At 34.5% G+C, this 19,230-nt stretch overlaps 4 protein-coding genes across 7 annotated transcripts; all 4 read left to right on the top strand.

The window, feature by feature from the left end:
* Positions 1-2,369: 2,369 nt before the first annotated feature.
* Positions 2,370-4,116, top strand: LOC126654096 (uncharacterized protein C594.04c). The gene is made up of 3 exons (XM_050348153.2): positions 2,370-2,730; positions 2,884-3,147; positions 3,508-4,116. Exons 1-3 carry the CDS (start codon positions 2,491-2,493, stop codon positions 3,985-3,987), a joined length of 984 nt encoding a protein of 327 aa, XP_050204110.1. The 5' UTR covers positions 2,370-2,490; the 3' UTR covers positions 3,988-4,116.
* A 1,337-nt stretch (positions 4,117-5,453) lies between these two features.
* LOC126686482 (probable inactive purple acid phosphatase 29) lies at positions 5,454-8,188 on the top strand. 2 transcript variants are annotated; one of them, XM_050380539.2, is made up of 5 exons: positions 5,454-5,514; positions 5,969-6,169; positions 6,257-6,651; positions 6,880-7,330; positions 7,972-8,188. In XM_050380539.2, the coding sequence occupies exons 2-5, from the start codon at positions 6,031-6,033 to the stop codon at positions 8,004-8,006; spliced, it is 1,020 nt and encodes a 339-aa protein (XP_050236496.1). In that variant the 5' UTR covers positions 5,454-5,514; positions 5,969-6,030; the 3' UTR covers positions 8,007-8,188. The 2 variants fall into 2 exon arrangements, with proteins under 2 accessions (XP_050236496.1, XP_050236494.1); XM_050380537.2 differs by lacking the exon at positions 5,454-5,514 and having other exon boundaries at positions 5,728-6,169.
* Positions 8,189-9,249: 1,061 nt separating this feature from the next.
* LOC126686484 (mitochondrial import inner membrane translocase subunit TIM22-4) lies at positions 9,250-14,452 on the top strand. Of its 2 annotated transcripts, XM_050380542.2 has the most exons (4): positions 9,250-9,540; positions 9,622-9,885; positions 13,232-13,348; positions 14,155-14,452. In XM_050380542.2, the coding sequence occupies exons 1-3, from the start codon at positions 9,339-9,341 to the stop codon at positions 13,315-13,317; spliced, it is 552 nt and encodes a 183-aa protein (XP_050236499.1). In that variant the 5' UTR covers positions 9,250-9,338; the 3' UTR covers positions 13,318-13,348; positions 14,155-14,452. The 2 variants fall into 2 exon arrangements, with proteins under 2 accessions (XP_050236499.1, XP_050236498.1); XM_050380541.2 differs by lacking the exon at positions 14,155-14,452 and having other exon boundaries at positions 9,251-9,540; positions 13,232-13,522.
* A 1,587-nt stretch (positions 14,453-16,039) lies between these two features.
* On the top strand, positions 16,040-18,891 carry LOC126686483 (probable inactive purple acid phosphatase 29). Of its 2 annotated transcripts, XM_056106106.1 has the most exons (5): positions 16,040-16,135; positions 16,515-16,715; positions 16,801-17,195; positions 17,483-17,936; positions 18,606-18,891. In XM_056106106.1, the coding sequence occupies exons 2-5, from the start codon at positions 16,577-16,579 to the stop codon at positions 18,623-18,625; spliced, it is 1,008 nt and encodes a 335-aa protein (XP_055962081.1). In that variant the 5' UTR covers positions 16,040-16,135; positions 16,515-16,576; the 3' UTR covers positions 18,626-18,891. The 2 variants fall into 2 exon arrangements, with proteins under 2 accessions (XP_055962081.1, XP_050236497.1); XM_050380540.2 differs by lacking the exon at positions 16,040-16,135 and having other exon boundaries at positions 16,235-16,715.
* Positions 18,892-19,230: the final 339 nt, after the last annotated feature.

Here is a 19,230-nt window from a genome sequence, read left to right as displayed (position 1 = left end):
GCGCGGGCGCAATCTACATTATCTGATAGTGATAATGTTTGAATTGCCATGTTTACTAAACATATATTATAGCTAAAAATTGATTCTGCTGGCCTATGCATTTCAAACAAATAATTTTATGGACCCTGACCCCTTATGTGATAATCATCATTTGGTTGTAAAAATCATGATTAGTCCTTTATTAAAGCAGGCCTGGCAGCTGCGCAGTAAAGCTTGAGAAGTCTCTCTTTCTGCGGAAATTGCGGTGGAGCTGATTTGATGGTGGGTGGGATGGAGGAATTAACGGTGGGGGGGACCATAACATACCACACCACCATATGATTAGGCTAGCACACTACCATAGGCACTTAGTTAGACACCCCTGTACTTTTTTTTTCTTTTGCTATTAAACAGAGGTGGATTGAATAATCGGTGATAAATCAGGAGTCATTATAGAAAATCACCATATATTAGCTTTACAACGCTGTATTTGACATATATATATATTTGAGATATACAACGGGTATTCTATCCATTAAACTAAATGTTAGAATGTTGTCCCTGTGGATTCTCATTAAAAACTTAACAAGTACATTTTAGATTCCTTAATAGTCTAGAATGACCAAAAAGTTGATCTAATTATTGATCGAACAGAGGATCAATTTGCCCCTTCAACTTGGCACGAAATATCAAAAGAGTCGTTTTAAAGACTTTTGGATCAAACTAACCCGCAACTTGCGTTTTTGTATCAAAAAGACCCAAAGAGAGTGAGTTATCACCCCCTTTAAACTATGTAAAACCAAATCAATTTAGCCCTCCGCTCACACCGGAAATCGCTCAATTTCCACCAGAAACCGTCTTACCCACCTTAATTCTTTTAATTTTTTTTCGTTGCCGGGTTTGCGGCGGAGTAGACCCATCTGGGTCTGCTCTTTCCCGGAGCAAACCCAGATGGGTTTGCTCTCTCGGAGGAGCAATACTCTTCCGACGAGGAGCACCAAAAAAATTAATTTTTTGGTGTTAAATTAATTTTTAGGTGTTATTTTGTAATTTTTTAAAATAATAAGGACTATTTCAGACTTTAAATCAAGAGAGTGTGTTTCAAACACGGAATGAGAGTGGGAGAGGAAAAAAATGGGCTGATTTGACCGGAAAACGCAAGTTGCAGGTATGTTTGATTTAAAAACAGTAGAAATGACTTATTTAATATTTCGTGCTAAGTTGAGGGGGCGAATTGATCCTTTGTTCAATTATGATCTTACTTATCCATGTTGCCTCGGGGTGTTAACTAAATAAATATTTGGCCAAATGTCGTAAAAAGGCCAAACCTTTCATAAAAGTTTCACAAAAGTCCAAAACTTTCAATTTTGTCGATTTTGGCCAAAAATAGATTATTTGTTTCAATTATGGCCAACTCTCAATTTGATTTCAATTTGCCTATGTGGCGCATACGTAGCATGCACATATATTGAAAGGTCAGGACTTTGGTGAAACCAAATAATCATTTTTTGGCCAAAATCGACAAAATTGAAAGGTCAGGACTTTTGTGAAACCAAATAATAAGTTTTTGGCCAAAATCGACAAAATTGAAAGATCGGGACTTTTGTGAAACTTTTGTAAAAGGTTTGGCCTTTTTACAACATTTGGCCAAAATATTAAACAACAATCTCTTTAGTAAGTTTATTTCCAGCTTGCCATGCCAGAGGATATCAGCGTGTGAAACTGCCTAACTATGCAGGTTTTCAATTGAATTAGGAAACAAACAAGCATTTAAAAATCATTTGCCATTGCATGATCCCCAAATTGAGAATTTCTTTCTAAAAGATGACTCATCCTGCTCACCTTTAATTTGGCAAAGCAACAAGTCTTAAGAAAAATGAGATTTCTCATGGATTTTTTGTCCTTTTTTAATCCATCAAATTTTATTATATTGAATTCGAAATAATTACATTGTTAAGAAATTCAAAAGTTAAATTTAACGACTTGACATGAAATAGACATACATGGTATTATTCGTAAATGTATTTATAAAAATAAAAAATAAATTACAAAACTATTTCGCTAATAAAATAGTCCTTGATCAAAACTTTTTCATTATCTGCACATTGATTTTTTGATAGCAGGAACTATAACCATATCATCCGAACCAACCAACACTAAAAAAATATATTTAATCATATAGTATATTTTATAAAATTACAATATCAGTGAAAATAAACAATTAACAACATCCGAATAGAAAATCAGAATTTCTTATCTAGATCGAATTTCAATGGATCATTTTCATACAAATTTTACTAATAGAACCCACCTTAACTGGAATTAGTAGGACCTAATCATGATTAAAAGCTACCAAATCATGCATAAAAAGTAATGAATCACAATCTTTGATATCCCATGCGCGCCCATTCCTTCTAACAACTTTTCCAAAATTCATTTACAACACTCCAAAACAAACGCTATATAAAAACCGGACTCACCCACATAACTGAATCAATATACCGATCGATCATGGGCAGAAATCTGAAGAACGCAGTGATTTCATTTCTAGTTCCAGTCCCTTCAATTCTCTTCTACCTCTCCCTCCTTAACCACTACCACACAACCACCATCACTACCAACTCTAATACTGAAATTTCTCCATTGTGGACATGGTGCTTTCACCACCCTCTTATCTTAGCCAACATCCTCTTCTTTTTCAATGTCAATGTCCTCTTCTGGCTCATCAGTCACGTCTTATCAAGCCACTGGGTATCCAATTTACCCATCATTTTTTATTCATAATTAGTTAAAGTGAGCGTTCGTGAGAGGAGTTAAACACACTGCCTGACGCTTATACCATTTGAATTGTAGCTCGTATATTTTTTTAATTGATCTGCTCACATGATTTTTTTCTTTTTGTAGATGATAGATCTGTACTGGACGGTGATCCCGGTTCTACTTGTTTACTACTATCAAACCTACCCATTTGCGGAATATGATTTGTCGAGATCGAGAATTGTGATTGCACTGACATGGGTTTGGAGTTTGAGACTCACCCATAACTATTTTAGGCGGGAAAATTGGCAATGGGGTGCTAGAGAAGATTGGAGATTTAACGACATGCGTGCCCAGTATGGGAAGCATTGGTGGTGGATTTCTTTCTTCTCGGTTTACTTTTCCCAGCAGGTAATGTTGTTTAGTTAGTTGTTTACAACTGTTTGATAAATTGCCGCAGTGAACTTTCAATCGCGTCTCTAATGTTTAGTTAGTTTTAATTTGACCGGGTCATCGTGGAATTCGCTCACACTTGGCCATTTTAATCTATTAGAAATAATATTCTCTAATTTTAAATCAATTAACCTCAAATTGTGTCATCGTAACCCGTCAATGCGTTTATTTTGTATAATTTGGGGGCTAAACTAATAAAAAATGGCTAAGTGCGAGTTATTTGACCTTGACGGGACATGAGTACCCATTTCTCTTTTGTTATCAATGCAACCTATATGGATGTTGTGAATAAACTTACTCTATGGGCATCTTTTGCAGGTTTTTCTTATAGGAATATGCATGCCCTTTTATATTGTTCATTTAGTTGATAAGCCGTTGAATATCTGGGATTTTGTCGCTGTTGCTGTGTGTTTGAGTGGTGTTGTAATAGCATACTTTGCTGATACACAACTGCACGACTTCGTGACAACAAATAACGAATTAAAAGAACTTGGAAAGCCAGTAGTCCCAAATCTTGATAGTGGTTTATGGTACTACTCGCGGCATCCTAACTACTTTGGAGAGCAGTTGTGGTGGTGGGGATTGGCTTTATTTGCGTGGAATCTTGGACATGGATGGGCCGTCATTGGAGCTTTGATTAATAGTCTGTGCTTAGCATATGTTACTGTGCTTGTAGAGAGACGGATGCTGAAACAAGAGTACAGAGCTGAAGCCTACCGCCAGTATCAGAAGACAACCTCTGTATGTATCCCTTGGTTCAAGTCATCCGCCTATTCTCGTAAAGATAAGAAAAATTGATGTGGATGTGATTTGCTTTCTGCTGTTATTGCTTAACTGTATTGTTAGTAGTGTGTTGTTCATCAACAATTGTTCATGTAACTAGTTCTAGTTTGGAAATTATCTCACTGCTCTATGAAATTGTATAAATCCTCCTTATCATCTGTGAATAATCCGCTCGTAACTCCAATTTAATGGAAGAAAAAAATGATCATCTGAGAAAGCTTAAGCTAAAGTTTGGCTGCAGTCAACTGGGGGCTGGGGCTGTTTAGATTTTATTATAAATGGACATACTCACCAGTGTAAGGTCCAGATAGAAAATTTAGGTCCTCTTCCGGGGTCTATGCATATATGTTATTGAAAAGGATTTATGGCATGGATCCCTATGTTCACCAGTGTATGGATCTGCAGCCAAGCCAGAGGAGCTGCTGGTGGTAGCTCCTCTATGCACTCCAACATAGGTGGACTATCCTTGATGATCAAAGAACATAGGGGTAGGAATGTGCGCTGGTCTTGTATAGCCCAAACCCGAACCGAAAATTGAAAAATATTCATTGTTCGAATCAAATTTAAAAATTAATTGGTAAGATTCCGGGATTTTTGGTAAATATGATTATAAAAAATATGATTAATATCTTGGGAATTCAAGCAAAATACTATAATTTTTTTAAAGGCTTAACGCCTTAAAAAAATCCCGACCTTTCATCCCTTTTCAGTCGTACCCCGACATTGAAAATTTGTCAATTTACCTTACTTTGCATTTTTTTCATTTCAATTGAACTTTTATTTATTTGACAAAAGTTCAAAAAAGTTCTTCAAAAAAAGTTAATCTAATGCAAAAAAGATCAATTTAGAGATTTTTTTTTAAACTTTTGCCAAATAAAAAAAGGTTAATTTTATGCGGTACAATTGAAATGAAAAAAATGCAAATTAAGATAAAATTGACGGATTTTCATCATCAGGGTAAGATTGAAGAGGGGATAAAAGGTCGGGATTTTTTTTAAGACATTAGGCCTTTTTTAAATTTTAAAAAAATTTGGTAATTCATACTTAAACTCACATGAAAAAGTTGTTACTACAGTGTCTTCTCATCTTTAAAGGACGATCAGATCATATACATTTTTTATTAATGCTGATATCTGAAGTGACAATTAATTTCAGGTTTATTTTTCGGTCACTATTATATATATATTTGGGTGGCTCATTTGGTAGTGAAAAAGCCCTATTGGATAACTGTTTTTCAGTATCATTATTGATTTTGATAACACTGACTCATTGTGATGAGAAATTGTTATTTCTGTATATAAATATTTTACTTCATTTATTGAAGTTTAGCCTATTGGAAAAAAAAAACAAATTAAACTTCTTACTACATATATTTGTCCAAAAGTGTGGAAAATAACCGTTAGATTAGATCCAGTTTGGTATTTTTATCAGCGATTTGATTCAATTAGGTCATTGTTGCACAACCGCTCTTTAGATTAATTAAATTAGTTACCTCCTTGCTGTAAATCTGAGATCTCACTTGGTAATCCACGAGCGCAACTGGTAAGTATATTATACAGCGAACAAAGAAATGGCCAAATTACGTAAATCATTGCTCCTTAGAACATCACGACAAGGCTTTTAATTTGAAAGAACATCACGACAAGGCTTATAATTCTATCGGACATTTCGTCGAACATCTCGTGTGCATCGCTAAATATGCTTTTTTAACCTGATACCCCAGTAATCGCATGTTCTTTTGTTTTTGACTAATTAACTGGGGAATATTCTTTGCAGTTTGTCTTTTTCTTACATAACTCTGATAATCATTGAAATTTAGGATATTATCACTGCTTTTCTATTTTTATTTCCATTTTGTAACACTGGTTTATACTTTATACTTGAATTAGATTTGCAAAAAAGAAAATGGTACTGCAGAGGAAAATATTACGCCCCTCTATTTCTCACTTGCTAGTTTCAGTGTTGGTTTTTTCTCACTTGCTAGTGCTTGCATTAGGTGCCCCAAAACAGCTGCATTTTGGAAAAAATGGAGTCTTCAAGATCCTCCAAGTTGCTGATATGCACTTTGCTGATGGCAAAACCACGCCTTGTTTGGATGTGTACCCTGCCCAAATGCCTACTTGCTCTGATCTCAACACCACCGCCTTTATCCGTCGCATGATCCGAGCTGAGAATCCTGATTTAATCGTGTTCACCGGTACCCAGTAATTGTTACTTCTGTTACAAGTTTATTACGTTTGAACTTGTTTTTTTTTTTAACAAAATTTTTTGATTTGTGAAACAGGGGATAATATCTTTGGATTTGATGCTACTGACCCAGCAAAATCAATGGACGAAGCATTTGCTCCGGCCATTGAATCGAACATACCTTGGGTGGCTGTTTTAGGTAACCATGATCAAGAATCTAGCCTTTCAAGAGAAGGGGTTATGAAGTATATTGTTGGTCTTAAAAATACTCTTGCTCGAGTTAATCCTGTGGAAGCTCATGTTATTGATGGTTTTGGAAATTATAATCTTGAAGTGGGTGGTGTTAAAGGTTCAAGATTTGAGAATAAATCAGTTCTTAATCTTTATTTTCTTGATAGTGGTGATTACTCTACTGTTCCTTCAATTCCTGGTTATGGTTGGATTAAACCCTCTCAGCAGTTTTGGTTTCAACTCACTTCACGAAGGCTTCGGGTATGAATATAAAACCGCCTTTCTCTTTTGTATTTAGAGTCACTCCATTGCTTTGTGTGCATAATTAGATACATTTTAACTTATAAATTTTAGCAGGGTTCACTCCGGTTAGGTGTTTCGGATCCCATTTCAAAGATTATCCAACCCGAGTGCTTAGATGCAATCTCAAATAAATAGTTTTGTATCTCTAACAGCAATCTGTTAAACAGTCTTTGTATTTGCTTACAGAGAGAATACACGAGCAAGCCTCAGGCTCAGAAAGGACCAGCACCTGGACTTGGTTATTTTCATATTCCATTGCCTGAATTTGCAAGTTTTGATTCATCAAACTTCACAGGGGTGAAACAAGAAGGCATTAGCTCTCCTTCTGTGAACTCGGGGTTCTTCACGACTTTGGTGGAGGCTGGAGATGTGAAGGCTGTTTTCACTGGACATGATCATCTGAATGACTTTTGTGGTCGGCTAACTGGTATCCAACTTTGTTATGCTGGAGGTTTCGGATACCATGCCTATGGGAAAGCTGGATGGTCAAGGAGGGCAAGGGTTGTGGTTGCATCTTTGGAGAAGTCTCAAAACGGAGAGTGGGGTGCCGTCAAGTCGATCAAAACATGGAAACGCCTTGATGATCATAACTTCCCTGCTATAGATGGTCAAGCCCTCTGGAGCAAGGGCCCTACAGGTAACTTCTTATTGTACAACCTGACTTATGCTTTTGGATGGTTTTTGTGCACTAAACATAAACATGTACTGATAGTTTAGGATATCCTCATGAGCCATTTCACCTGACTGTGCTTATTATATCTATTAGGAGTTACCGTTAGCTACTTCCTAGAATTAGAGGAATTCGTTTTCTTGTATGCTTAATATGTTGGTGCTCGGTGCTTGTTTGTATTTGTGATGACCGGGGAATTGTAACCAATCCAGTTATTTCAGATGGATAAATTAGCTGATGTAGTATGTCATCCTTGAATTATACTATGGTCCGCATGCCTGTCCAAAAATTTACTGGCTGTAATGGCTCGTAAACGTTATCTAAAACCACCACCCTCTAATAGAAAGATAAAGCCAGATAATTCAGCATTGGTGAAAGAAATCGAGAGAACAAGGTTTATAGCTCCTTTGAATCATCTGCACTGCCTATGCAACTGTGCGACATAGCTGAGACCGTTTTATTTCTAGGTCACTTGATGCAATTACTTGTATCATTGTCATACATCATTATATGTTTGATGATGCTTGCTAGGTACATTCATGAGCTTGCTGGCTTTCTGTTACATTTCTCTACTTCCATTTACTAAATTTACGATTTGAATTATGCAGGTGCGCGTAGAAGGAAAAGAATCATTAGAGATTGAGTAGTAGCACATGATACATATTACTGCACTCGCAGCCAACAAATTGATTAGAGGAATAGGAATTCCTCTAAATCAGAAATGTTTTGGATACTTTAGTATCACTTGTACCATAATGGGATAATAATGATTATGAATAGAACAATGATTTGATCAATAAAGAGCAATGCGATGATTTGATGATATGTTGTCTTCTTCTTTTCTGCCATTGCATTCTCTGAAACTGTTTGTCATTGTAATTTTCAAGAAGGTTAGGTTGATGGAATTGGAGGTTGTTCCCTGTTACCTTGTTTAGCTACTCTATATAATGTAAAGTGTTTTGAAAGATAGTTAAAAAAAATCATTTACGTATGTTTGCACTTTAAACCAAATTTTTTAATTTCTATAATGTTGTTTCAATTTTATCATTTTATTGTAATTTTAGTCGAATTTTTTTTATCAATTTAATTGTTTTGATTTTTATTTGAATTTTTATACTAACTTCAAATTTATTTAACTTCTATTTTTTTTTTTAAAATCGAACATAACGTTAAATCTAATTCGAAATTCTCAATCTTTTGGTTATTGAAGGAAAAAAAAAACAAATTTTAAAGTTAAAAATGACTAGAAAAGTTAAATAAAACAAATAGATTTTGTATGGAGGTGAAAAATTGAAAAATTTGTAAGAATTAGAACAAAATAAAAAAAACCGGGACAATATACAAAAATTAAAAAGTTGGATTTATATTGGAATCATATGTAAAAAGTCTAATTTTTTTTTAAAAATTAGGCAAAAAAGAAAAGAATATGAAAAATTGTAATAACTAGGGTAACTTTTTTCAAAGAAAAACAACCCACAAAGGTTCATTTTGGCTTCAAAACAAAATGTCGAATAAGACTAAGATCATGGCTTTGAATAAAAATATCTTCAAAATAGGTGTTTTGAACAAAAATAATCTTTAAAAAAAACAATTTTGCCTCGTTTGACCCCTTTAACTCCAAAGGAACCAATAGTTTATTTGCCATCTCAATCCCAATTCTTCCAATCATTTTCTCCACCCCAGAAAAGAGGTAATATGAGGCAAATTAACTAATTATAGATGTTTTTATTCAAATCAATAAACGTGTCCTTAATTGATATTTTGTGTCAAACTGAGGGGGCAAAATGAACTTTTGTTGGAAAAACAGCCTTGATGATAACACGTTGGGCCGGGATGCAGAAGCCCATAAAAGCAAGCTCTACTGTAAAGGCTCTTGATTTGTCCCTCTTCTGTTATAAACTCATAGCCGCCATCTTCCTCCTTTTTCCTTCAATTTCAAAGAGTAAAACACCTTGTAAGCTAATTCAGTAATTCAATGGCGGATTCTACTAGTTCCGGTAAAGAAAGTAGTAATGATAGCGACGGTACTTCTTCAGGCTTTAGCGAGCCAATGGCAGAGACCCCTCAGGCTCAGGTAACTCAGGTGAACTCATTTAGAATGCCTAACATGGACGAACTTCGTGCACAAGAAGTCTGGAACAATTGTGCTATTCGTAGTGTTGCTAGTGGAGTTATGGGTATGCTGCACCCTCATTTTTTTTCATTTCTGATTTTGATTTGCCATGTTTTTATAACTTCAAATTTTCAATTGGCTGTAGGAGGAGGGCTTGGGTTGTTCATGGGTTTGTTTCTAGGTGCACTCGATAATCCATTAATGCAAGATGAGATGAGTGCCAGACAGCAGTTTGTTTATACTGCTAAGCAAATGGGGCGGCGGAGTTGGAGTTCTTGTAAAACTTTTGCAGTTATGGGATTCGTTTTCTCAGCTGCTGAGTGTATTGTTGAAAAGGCTCGAGCTAAACATGATGTTACTAATACAGTTGTCGCTGGCTGTGTCACTGGAGGTTCAATGTCTGCAAGAGGTAATTTGAATTCATCAAATTTCGTTAAATCGAATTTTACATTTGTCGAAATTCAAGAAATTTTGAAAACTAAACCCGATTACCTTGCATGGAATAGAACCTTTAGGCTAACACGTGCTAGCTTATTCTCAAATTTACTTATGAAAATAAAAAATAAATTATCAACTGCTTCATTAATAAAGTGCAGTCCTAGTTCAAACTTCTCCAACACCTGCAAACTGATTTCTGATACCAAAAACTATAGTCATGACATCTGCTTCAACCACCACCTGACATTAACAATTGTAGTAAATCATCATATGTATTTCTTTAATCTTGTTATTGAAGTAATATCACTTTTTGAACATTAGTTGACATGATTCAAATCCAAATCATTCTAAGAGAATTAGAGAATAAAGTGTTTGGAGATCAAAGGTGGATTTGAAGCTTGTCCAGAAGGGGAAAGAGCCAAATATGTAGTAATTGAAGGAGCTCCTTACAGTAATTATTATATTTTTCATAATTAATCAATTTGTTCCTCACATATATAACATATTTTATAGTCTTAGCATCTTGTTGTTGTGCATTAGATTACTTTGGTTTCCTTTTTGTTTGTATTTGAAAGAAATTACATATTTAATGCACTCTAGGAATATAGGAAATACATAGAGCTGAACATAGAAATACATTTATTGGAATTGTAAGATCTTGAAATTAAGGAAGATAATCTTTCAAGGAGGACATTAAATGGTTAAAATAGAGATTTTGTTTAGAGGTCAACATTTTGCAATAAGATAGATAAGTTTTTAGTTTTAAGCCTAAAGGTGATAGATCTATCATGGCTCAAGGAACATGATTATGTCCGTCAACTTTGATGTAAAGCATCTTGGAGTAATATGGGTAAATTTGTAGGAGCCAGTGGTTTGATAGGGTAAATTTCATGATAAAGCATGAGATTTTAGATTTGAAACATAGTTGTCAAAATGAGATGAATCAAGAATCCTGAATTGTAAGATTCGATTTGTTATTTTAGTATTATTTTCGCATAAATAATTTGTGAAATTTCATATTTCCCTAAAATTCTAACTATATAATTATTAAACACAAAACATATAGTCTTAACAAATAAATTTAGATTCATCCATGTATTGAGAATGACAAAGTTAATCTTTTGAACATAAAAAATAGGCAACACACCACTTTGAGATTCTTTGGTATCTTGAACAGCAAAGTTTATCTCCTTTGTCTCTTCAACTATTGTAAATCACCTTGTAAATGCTCTTCTTACTGCTTTCCATGTATTTGTTTCTTTGCTTTTAGCTGATTTTAATGAATAATTTCTCGAACCTGCAATTTTTGGGTTATAATTGATAGTCTAATGGTTTGGGACTGCCGGTTTTTATTTTCTTCCTTTCCATATTGATCTGCTTGTCCAATTATTTTGGCTGTCCCAGAGGCTGTCCGACCAGGCCGGGGTCCGATCTTTTTTTCTCGGATCATTCTGCCCTGTGTCCTCATTCTTAAATGAGCTTGTGAAGTTTGTTTAATTTTGGGGCTGGCTTTTATCAGAACCCTAGAATTTTGATAGATTTGTAGCTTTGGCCACTAGGATTTGGAAGAATCCTTTGAAGCAGTTCCTGCATGCTGGCTTTCAGTAAAGCTATTATCACCCTTTGCGAGTTTGTGAAGATCCTTTTGTTATTTGTTTGTGCAATATAACATGTTGACAGTTACCTGTCATCTAAAGTCATCGTGTCTGACACTAATATTGTTGAAATCTAGTAACGAACTTCAAGCATTTTGAAGCTCCGATAGCAAGCTGATGTAGAACAGCTTGGAGTATACAATCCTGTGGGTAAATTTGCGGAAGTTAATGGTTTGATAGACTAAAATTTATGATAAAGCATGAGATTTTAGATCAGAATTGTAAGGAAAAACCAAGAGAAGATGAAAATTTCTTCTACAACTCAGAATTTAGGAAACCACACCTAAATGTGTCCAAGTAATGTTTGGGTGAATTGAGTCAACGCAATTCAAGTAATTTAATGCGTAAATTATGTTCGTTCTCTCTTCATTGAATAAAACAACACAGGATAATTTTAGACTCAAAAAGAAATGGCTTAATCACCAAAAAAACCCCCACCTTTTAGCCTCTTTTCAAATGCACCCTGACGTTGCAATTTTGTCAGTTGCACCCCAATTCACACCTTTGGTTTTCAATTCCACCCTCAAGTACTAAATTGATCTCTTTTTCATTTGAAAAAAGTTAAAATAAGTCATCCATTTTTAACTTTTTAAGTGGAAAAGAGTTCAAACGAGTACTTTATAAGGGTTTTTATGAATTTTTTCCGAGTAAAAAAAGGTCCAATTTGATTTTGAGGGTGGAATTGAAACCCAAAGGTGCGAATTAGGATGCAACTGACAAAATTGCAACGTCACGGTGCAACTGAAAAGAGGCTAAAAGGTGAGGGTCTTTTTGGTGATTAAGCCAAAAGAAATATTAACACTGCTAGAATTAATAATCCTAAACTACGAATTTTAAACTAATTGAGAAATTATAAACTAATTAGACCCGCATATAAGACTTTAAATGAAATAAAAGAATTCTGAAATACTATTCCAACAAGCAAAGCTGGAAACTACAGAAATACACTTCAGGTGTTTAAATTGTAAATAGTGGACCAAAATTATTAATTTCCTAATTCTTTGATCTCTTTTTCTTGATTTCTTCCTTTTCTGCATCAAACTAGAACCCAAGACAGTTCTTTTCTCGTTATGTTTACATTATATCACACTAAGCACAACTAGATCCTTGGACGGTTTTATTAGGTTTGCATATTCTCTATTTAATTGTTCCGAAATTTGTATTATTAGTTCTTTCAATATATCCAATTTAAAAACCGGCCGTCAAAGCTTTTACTCGAGGGGGCTTCTAGGCGAGAGCAGAAAAGCAGTGAGAGATCGCCAAACTTGTGTTGGAGAAAAGATAAAAGTTTGTCCTGTTCTTTTCCTGACAAGCTACATAATACATAGTCAAATTGATGGTTTGAGCTTGAATGTTGGAATTTTGGAAACAACAGAGGACTATATAGCCTGCTAAGTTATTCAAACTTGAGCATGGGAATAAAATGCTCTCTCTCTCAACAAACCTAGCAGCCATGTAATCAATTTCAGTTGCTCTCTTGTTGAACAATGGTTAATTCAAGTTTTACCTTTAGTTTTCCTTTTCAAATATCAGCTATGGCTATGATGCTTTGGTCGCAACTATTGGCATCTGAACTCGCATGATCGTCTTATAGCGTAATCTGAACCCAATAAATATGATTGTGTTATTTGTTGAGCTGGTTTGTGATGGTGTTGTTTGTAGGTGGTCCAAAAGCAGCATGTGTTGGTTGTGCTGGGTTTGCAGCATTCTCAGTGGTAATAGAGAAGTTCCTAGAAAGACATACATGACAAGCAATTCTTGGGATGTTTCTTCAATTTTGTAAGCCATTGTGCCATTGTGTTCTTAAATATCTTATGTTAACTACTTAGCTAACCTCGCATACTTTTTTCTTCTTCAATACCTTAGTTGAGGGGGAGAGTAAAATCATTTAATCCTCCTCACAAAAATAAACTATTATCATAAATTTATTCAATAGTTGAAATTTCTAATTTACGACGGATTGTTGAGTTACAATGGATTTATAATCGACTGAGGCATGGATATTTTTTTTTTTTGTCTTTTTTGGCTGTATAATGGAATGGAGAATATAATGTTGTTACCATTAGGTTTAAAACCATGAATTACAGCATGATTTGCAATTTTGACATTTATTTTTTATAATTTAAAAATGAATTTTTAATTTGAATCATCGTTTGAAAATTCAATAAATCAGTAGTCGATACTGATGTAAAATAATGTCTGAACTCATCTTGTCCTGGCTTTTAATTTTGGATTTTGGCGTTCTACATCATCAGCATTAATTGATTGAACTTTAATTCCATGATTCAAATTATAAGAAATTAAAAGTTTGTATTTCAAGTTAAAATGTAAAGTTGAAATTGATATTGTAAAATAAATTATACTTCATATCTTAATTTTTTTAATTTTAATTTTAATCTTTTTATTTATCATGCATTCCAGTCTAAAACTAATGTTCTAGTTTGGTAATTATCTCTTTGTATATATCAATAGACTGCTCAGTAAAACTGTAAATTTTCTTTATCATGTGAACTTTTTGTTTGAAGAAATTGAAGTATATGGTAATTGAAAGTGAGGTTTTTGACTTTTTTTTACCTATTTTACAGGTCTGATTCAATTTATATGCAAAATTGCAAAGTTTCCTCCTAATTCCAAGTTAATGGAAGAAAAATTTGTTATTTGGCAATGATTAAGCTAAAGTTGGGCTACAGTCTTTCAACTGGGAATAGGGGGCTGTTTAGATTTTATAACAATTCATATTATTATATATCATAGATTTCTCAATTTTGTAAGGTCAACATAGGAAATATTGTCTCTACTTACTATCAAGTATCAACATTTAAAATTCCTAACCTAATGTCTATGTAATGGATAATTATACAATACAACCGTTGCGTGATGTCATTTGTGCTAATGCCAAAAAATAGAAAGGGGAAGAAGGTGTGTAATTTTCATCAATGATTTGCGAATTTTACTCTTTTTTCTCCAACAGTCCCTAAAATTTAAAATGCATCTAAACCATTCATATATTTCAAATTTATATCCCAAATATCTTTGCCATCAATTTTTTAACATCTTTAAATTTTGTTGAACCGGCATATACTTTGGTAGTTTATGTTATTAAAATTACTAATTTACTAATTGGATATTAAGCCACAAACAATATCTACAAAATTTGACAGTGTTAAAAAAATTGATAATTAGAAACGGTCAGGATATAAATTTGAAATATAAGAACGATTGAGATACGTTTTAAACTTTATGGATGATCGGGATATAACTTTAGAGTACATGGACTGTTGCGATACATTTTAAACCTGAGAGAGATAGAGAGAGAGTAAATTTGAGGACCGTTAGCGAAATTATCCGAGAAAAACGGAAAAAGTAAAGATAGGAGGAAAATTTTTTTCTTTCTAATTTGGACAAAAGAAAGGAAAGGAAAATAAAAGGTCAAACATACAAAAAAAAAAACTCTTTAAATTATTCAGAAATAGCACACAAAATCTTTTTAGTTTTTTCTATCACTTGAGCTCTTAATGTTTTAAATGGTGCATAAAAACCCTTTAAATTATTTGAAAAAGCACTTAAACCCTTTTATTTTATTTTTTGGACAATTAGCCCCTCATGTTTTTAGTTATTTATGTGGGTTTTTTCAAGTGTGGAGGTTACTTGCACTATTTAAAAATGTTGAAGAGTTTAATGCAAAAAAAATATTAAAAAGACTTATGTGCTTTTTTGGAATAACTTGAAGGATTTTTTGTAATTTCTGCCATAAAATAATTTTGAAAGTACAAAAATATCCTACAAAATTTATTATCTATTTTCTAAACTAATTTATTATTATTATTTAATTTAATTAAGTCGTTTCATTTTTATTTTTTTTGTTGCCCATACGGTTTTCAAGGCTTCGCCCTGATTAATCCGGATTCGACCTGAATCGCGCATCTGGCATAATGGGTGAGTCTGCCAGCGGAGATTTTCTGCATTCACAAAACTCGAACCCGAGACCTTACTTAAATAATATCAAGCCGCTTATCACTTGGACCAACCCTGTTAGTAATTAACTCGTTTCATATATAAAAAGAATATTGAACAAAGGGTCAACGTGCCCCAAAATTTGTGATACGGGGTCATTTAATCCAATTTATACTTTTTTGACCAACTAACCTCAAAACTCTTTATTTTTAGGTCAAATAACCCCATAATTGTATTTTAAATCGTGTAAAATATAAATCAGAGGTGGGGGATGCAAAAAAGTAATTAGATACTTCTCCAATTGTTGCGATTTAATTATCGTAAATCTATTTTTTAAAATAAAAATATAAATTATTGGATTGTTTGACCTAAAACTGAAGAGTTTTGGGCTTAGTTGCTCAAAAAAGTATAAATTGGATTAGATGACCCGCGTCACAAGTTCAGGGGGCGCGTTTACCCTTTATTCAGAGAATATTTGCAGTAGATTTATTTTGCCTTCCGTTGTTGAAGTTTTCGTCACCATATAGACTCCGCTTTGGTAACTCATTCAAAGAGGACAGCGACAACGACAAGTCTTGTAAGGACGTTTCGTCGAACACCTCGTGTGCATCCGTAAGTGTTCATTTTTATCTCCTTTTTCTTTGTCTGTAAATTCATATCCCGAGTAGGTCCCTTTGCTGTAGGTTTATCATATATTTAATGCTGCTCTTGGTTTCGCTCTGCATATTGTTGTGACTTTAATTTCCGCATTTACTTCGAAAGCTATGTTTTCTTGACTAATCAACTACGGATTACTTTTCACGCACAATTGACTTCTTCTTACATTAATTCTCATAGTCTCCATTTATTTATACTTTCTAAAACTAGTTTAAACGAACACAAACTTTGAAGAAGGAAAAAATGGTGTTGGAGAGGAAATTACTATGTCCCTCTCCTTCTCACTTGCTAGTTACTGTGTTAGCTTTGTCTCACTTGCTAGTGCTTGCATTAGGTGCCCCGAAACAGCTGCGTTTTCGGAACAATGGAGAGTTCAAGATCCTCCAAGTTGCTGATATGCACTTTGCTGATGGAAACACTACGCCTTGTTTGGATGTGTTGCCTACCCAAATGCCTACTTGCTCTGATCTCAACACCACCGCCTTTATCCGCCGCATGATTCGTGCTGAGAACCCTGATTTAATCGTTTTCACCGGTACCCAATAGTTATTACCTCTGTTACAAGTTTATTATGTTTGAAGCTGTTACATTTTTACATAATTCTATGATTTGTCTAACAGGGGATAATATCTTTGGATTTGATGCTACCGACGCAGCGAAATCGCTGAATGCAGCGTTTGCGCCGGCAATTGAATCGAATATACCGTGGGTGGCTGTTTTAGGTAACCATGATCAAGAATCTACCCTTTCTAGAGAAGGGGTTATGCAGCATATTGTTGGTCTTAAAAATACTCTTGCTCGAGTTAATCCTGTGGAAGCACATGGTATTGATGGTTTTGGAAATTATAATATTGAGGTCGGTGGTGTTAAAGGTTCAAGATTTGAAAATAAATCAGTTCTTAATCTTTATTTTCTTGATAGTGGTGATTACTCTACTGTTCCATCAATTCCTGGTTATGGTTGGATTAAACCCTCTCAGCAGTTTTGGTTTCAACTCACTTCTCGAAGGCTTCGGGTATGAATGTAACACCGCTTTCTCTTTTGTATTTAGAGGCACTCCATTAATTTGTATGCATAATAATGTTGTTATCTGATTCGTATTTGAAGCTTAATACTATAAATAAAAATATTGGGGTCAACGGTTAATTAGATACTTTTTAGCTTATAAATTCTGCTAGGGTTGACTCCTGTTTGGGCTCCCATTTCAAAGAATTATTCAACCAGATTCTTAAATGAATTCCCAAAAATAGGTTTTTATATTTAATACTAATAATTTACTAAATAGTCTGTGTTTGTTTACAGAGAGAATACATGAGCAACCCTCAGGCTCAGAAAGGACCAGCACCTGGACTTGGTTACTTTCATATCCCATTGCCTGAATATGCAAGTCTTGATTCGTCAAACTTCACGGGGGTGAAACAAGAAGCAGGCATTAGCTCTCCTTCTGTGAACTCGGGTTTCTTCACGACTATGGTGGAGGCTGGAGATGTGAAGGCTGTTTTCACCGGACATGATCATCTGAATGACTTTTGTGGTCGGCTAAACGGTATTCAGCTCTGTTATGCTGGGGGTTTTGGATACCACGCGTATGGGAAAGCTGGATGGTCAAGGAGGGCAAGGGTTGTGGTTGCATCTTTGGAGAAGTCGCAAAACAGAGAGTGGGGTGCTGTCAAGTCGATCAAAACATGGAAACGCCTCGATGATCCTAATTTCACTGCCATAGAGGGTCTAGCCCTATGGAGCAAGGGCCCTACAGGTAATTTCCTATTGTACAACCTCAGTTAATTATGTGGATGGTTTCTGTGCACTAAACATGAAAATATATAATAGCTTAGGATATCCTCATGGGCTACATCACCTGACTGAGCTTATATCTATTAAAACTTACCAATAAGTTGCTTCGTAGAACTTGAGAAATTCGAGTTCTTGTATGCTTGACATGTTGCTTCCAGGAACCAGTGATTTCAGATGAATGAATAACATACTTGCAGCCCGCTCAACAAATTTTTGTGTTCATCAATGCCACTTACCTTATATAGTGTGTCATTCTTGAATTATACTATGGTTCATCATTGCATGCCTGTCCGAACGTTAGCATATTGAAAGAAAATTCACTAAATGCAATGTCTGTAATGGCTCGTAAATGTTATCTAAAACCATCATTCGCCAATAGAAAGCTAAAGCTAGATGATTCAGCATTGATGGAAAAATCAGAAGAAAAAAAAATGGGTATTGCTTCTGAGGCTATAGCCAATTATGTGACAGGGCTGAGTTCATTTTATTTCTAGGTTACTTGAAAATTTTCCTTGTATCATACATCAGAATATGTTTAATCATGCTTGCTAGATGCACTCACTAGCTTTGCCTGCTTTATAATACATTTATATACTTCCATTTACAAAATTTTGTGATTTTCATTATGCAGGAGCACGGAGAAGGAACTGAATCATTAGAGCTCGAGTAATAGCACATCTGCACATGATACAGATTACTGCATTGATAGCCAACAACTTTAATAAAGGATTAGGAATACCCTCTAAATCTTGCCACTCAGAAATGTTTAGGATGTTGTATCAATTGTAGACTGATATATGTAACTTTTGAACGATAATTGGATAATAATGATTATAAATAGAACAGTGATTTGATCAATAATGATTATGAATAGAACAGTGATTTGATCAATAAAGAGAACCTGGATCATTTGATTATATATCTTCTTATTTTCGGCCACTGCATTCTCCGGAATTGTTAATTTGTCATCATATTTGCCAGAGGCCAGGTTGATGGAATCAGAGGCTACTCCGCTACTACCTTCTTTGCTACTCTGGTATTTTTCTTTCAAATCCTCTATAATTAATATTTTTGTTAGAAAAATGTATAAGAAATGTGAAATATTTAATGAACGAAGGATTATTTTACCCCCCGAACTTGGCACAAAGTATTAAAAACGTCCAAATTAGTAAAACCGGATCACTTTTACCCTGAACCTGGCAAAACCGGTTCAAAAACACTCCTATGCTGATGTGGCACCTTAATTGGAGAGTAAG

Source organism: Mercurialis annua, linkage group LG6, assembly GCF_937616625.2.
Source record: "Mercurialis annua linkage group LG6, ddMerAnnu1.2, whole genome shotgun sequence".
NCBI classification, from domain to species: Eukaryota; Viridiplantae; Streptophyta; class Magnoliopsida; order Malpighiales; family Euphorbiaceae; genus Mercurialis; species Mercurialis annua.
This window is presented reverse-complemented; position numbering and strand designations above follow the sequence as displayed.

What these genes read in the sequence shown, in the direction of transcription:
- LOC126686484 (XM_050380542.2), top strand. Translation starts at nt 9,339, where the DNA reads ATGGCGGATTCTACTAGTTCCGGTAAAGAAAGTAGTAATGATAGCGAC. An exon ending in TGTTGCTAGTGGAGTTATGG is followed by an intron (nt 9,541 to 9,621) that starts GTATGCTGCACC and finishes AATTGGCTGTAG; the next exon opens with GAGGAGGGCTTGGGTTGTTC. An exon ending in AGGTTCAATGTCTGCAAGAG is followed by an intron (nt 9,886 to 13,231) that starts GTAATTTGAATT and finishes TGTTGTTTGTAG; the next exon opens with GTGGTCCAAAAGCAGCATGT.
- LOC126686483 (XM_050380540.2), top strand. Translation starts at nt 16,424, where the DNA reads ATGGTGTTGGAGAGGAAATTACTATGTCCCTCTCCTTCTCACTTGCTA. An exon ending in TGATTTAATCGTTTTCACCG is followed by an intron (nt 16,716 to 16,800) that starts GTACCCAATAGT and finishes TTTGTCTAACAG; the next exon opens with GGGATAATATCTTTGGATTT. An exon ending in TCACTTCTCGAAGGCTTCGG is followed by an intron (nt 17,196 to 17,482) that starts GTATGAATGTAA and finishes GTTTGTTTACAG; the next exon opens with AGAGAATACATGAGCAACCC.
- LOC126686482 (XM_050380537.2), top strand. Translation starts at nt 5,878, where the DNA reads ATGGTACTGCAGAGGAAAATATTACGCCCCTCTATTTCTCACTTGCTA. An exon ending in TCACTTCACGAAGGCTTCGG is followed by an intron (nt 6,652 to 6,879) that starts GTATGAATATAA and finishes ATTTGCTTACAG; the next exon opens with AGAGAATACACGAGCAAGCC. An exon ending in CTGGAGCAAGGGCCCTACAG is followed by an intron (nt 7,331 to 7,971) that starts GTAACTTCTTAT and finishes TGAATTATGCAG; the next exon opens with GTGCGCGTAGAAGGAAAAGA.
- LOC126654096 (XM_050348153.2), top strand. Translation starts at nt 2,491, where the DNA reads ATGGGCAGAAATCTGAAGAACGCAGTGATTTCATTTCTAGTTCCAGTC. An exon ending in ACGTCTTATCAAGCCACTGG is followed by an intron (nt 2,731 to 2,883) that starts GTATCCAATTTA and finishes TTCTTTTTGTAG; the next exon opens with ATGATAGATCTGTACTGGAC. An exon ending in CGGTTTACTTTTCCCAGCAG is followed by an intron (nt 3,148 to 3,507) that starts GTAATGTTGTTT and finishes CATCTTTTGCAG; the next exon opens with GTTTTTCTTATAGGAATATG.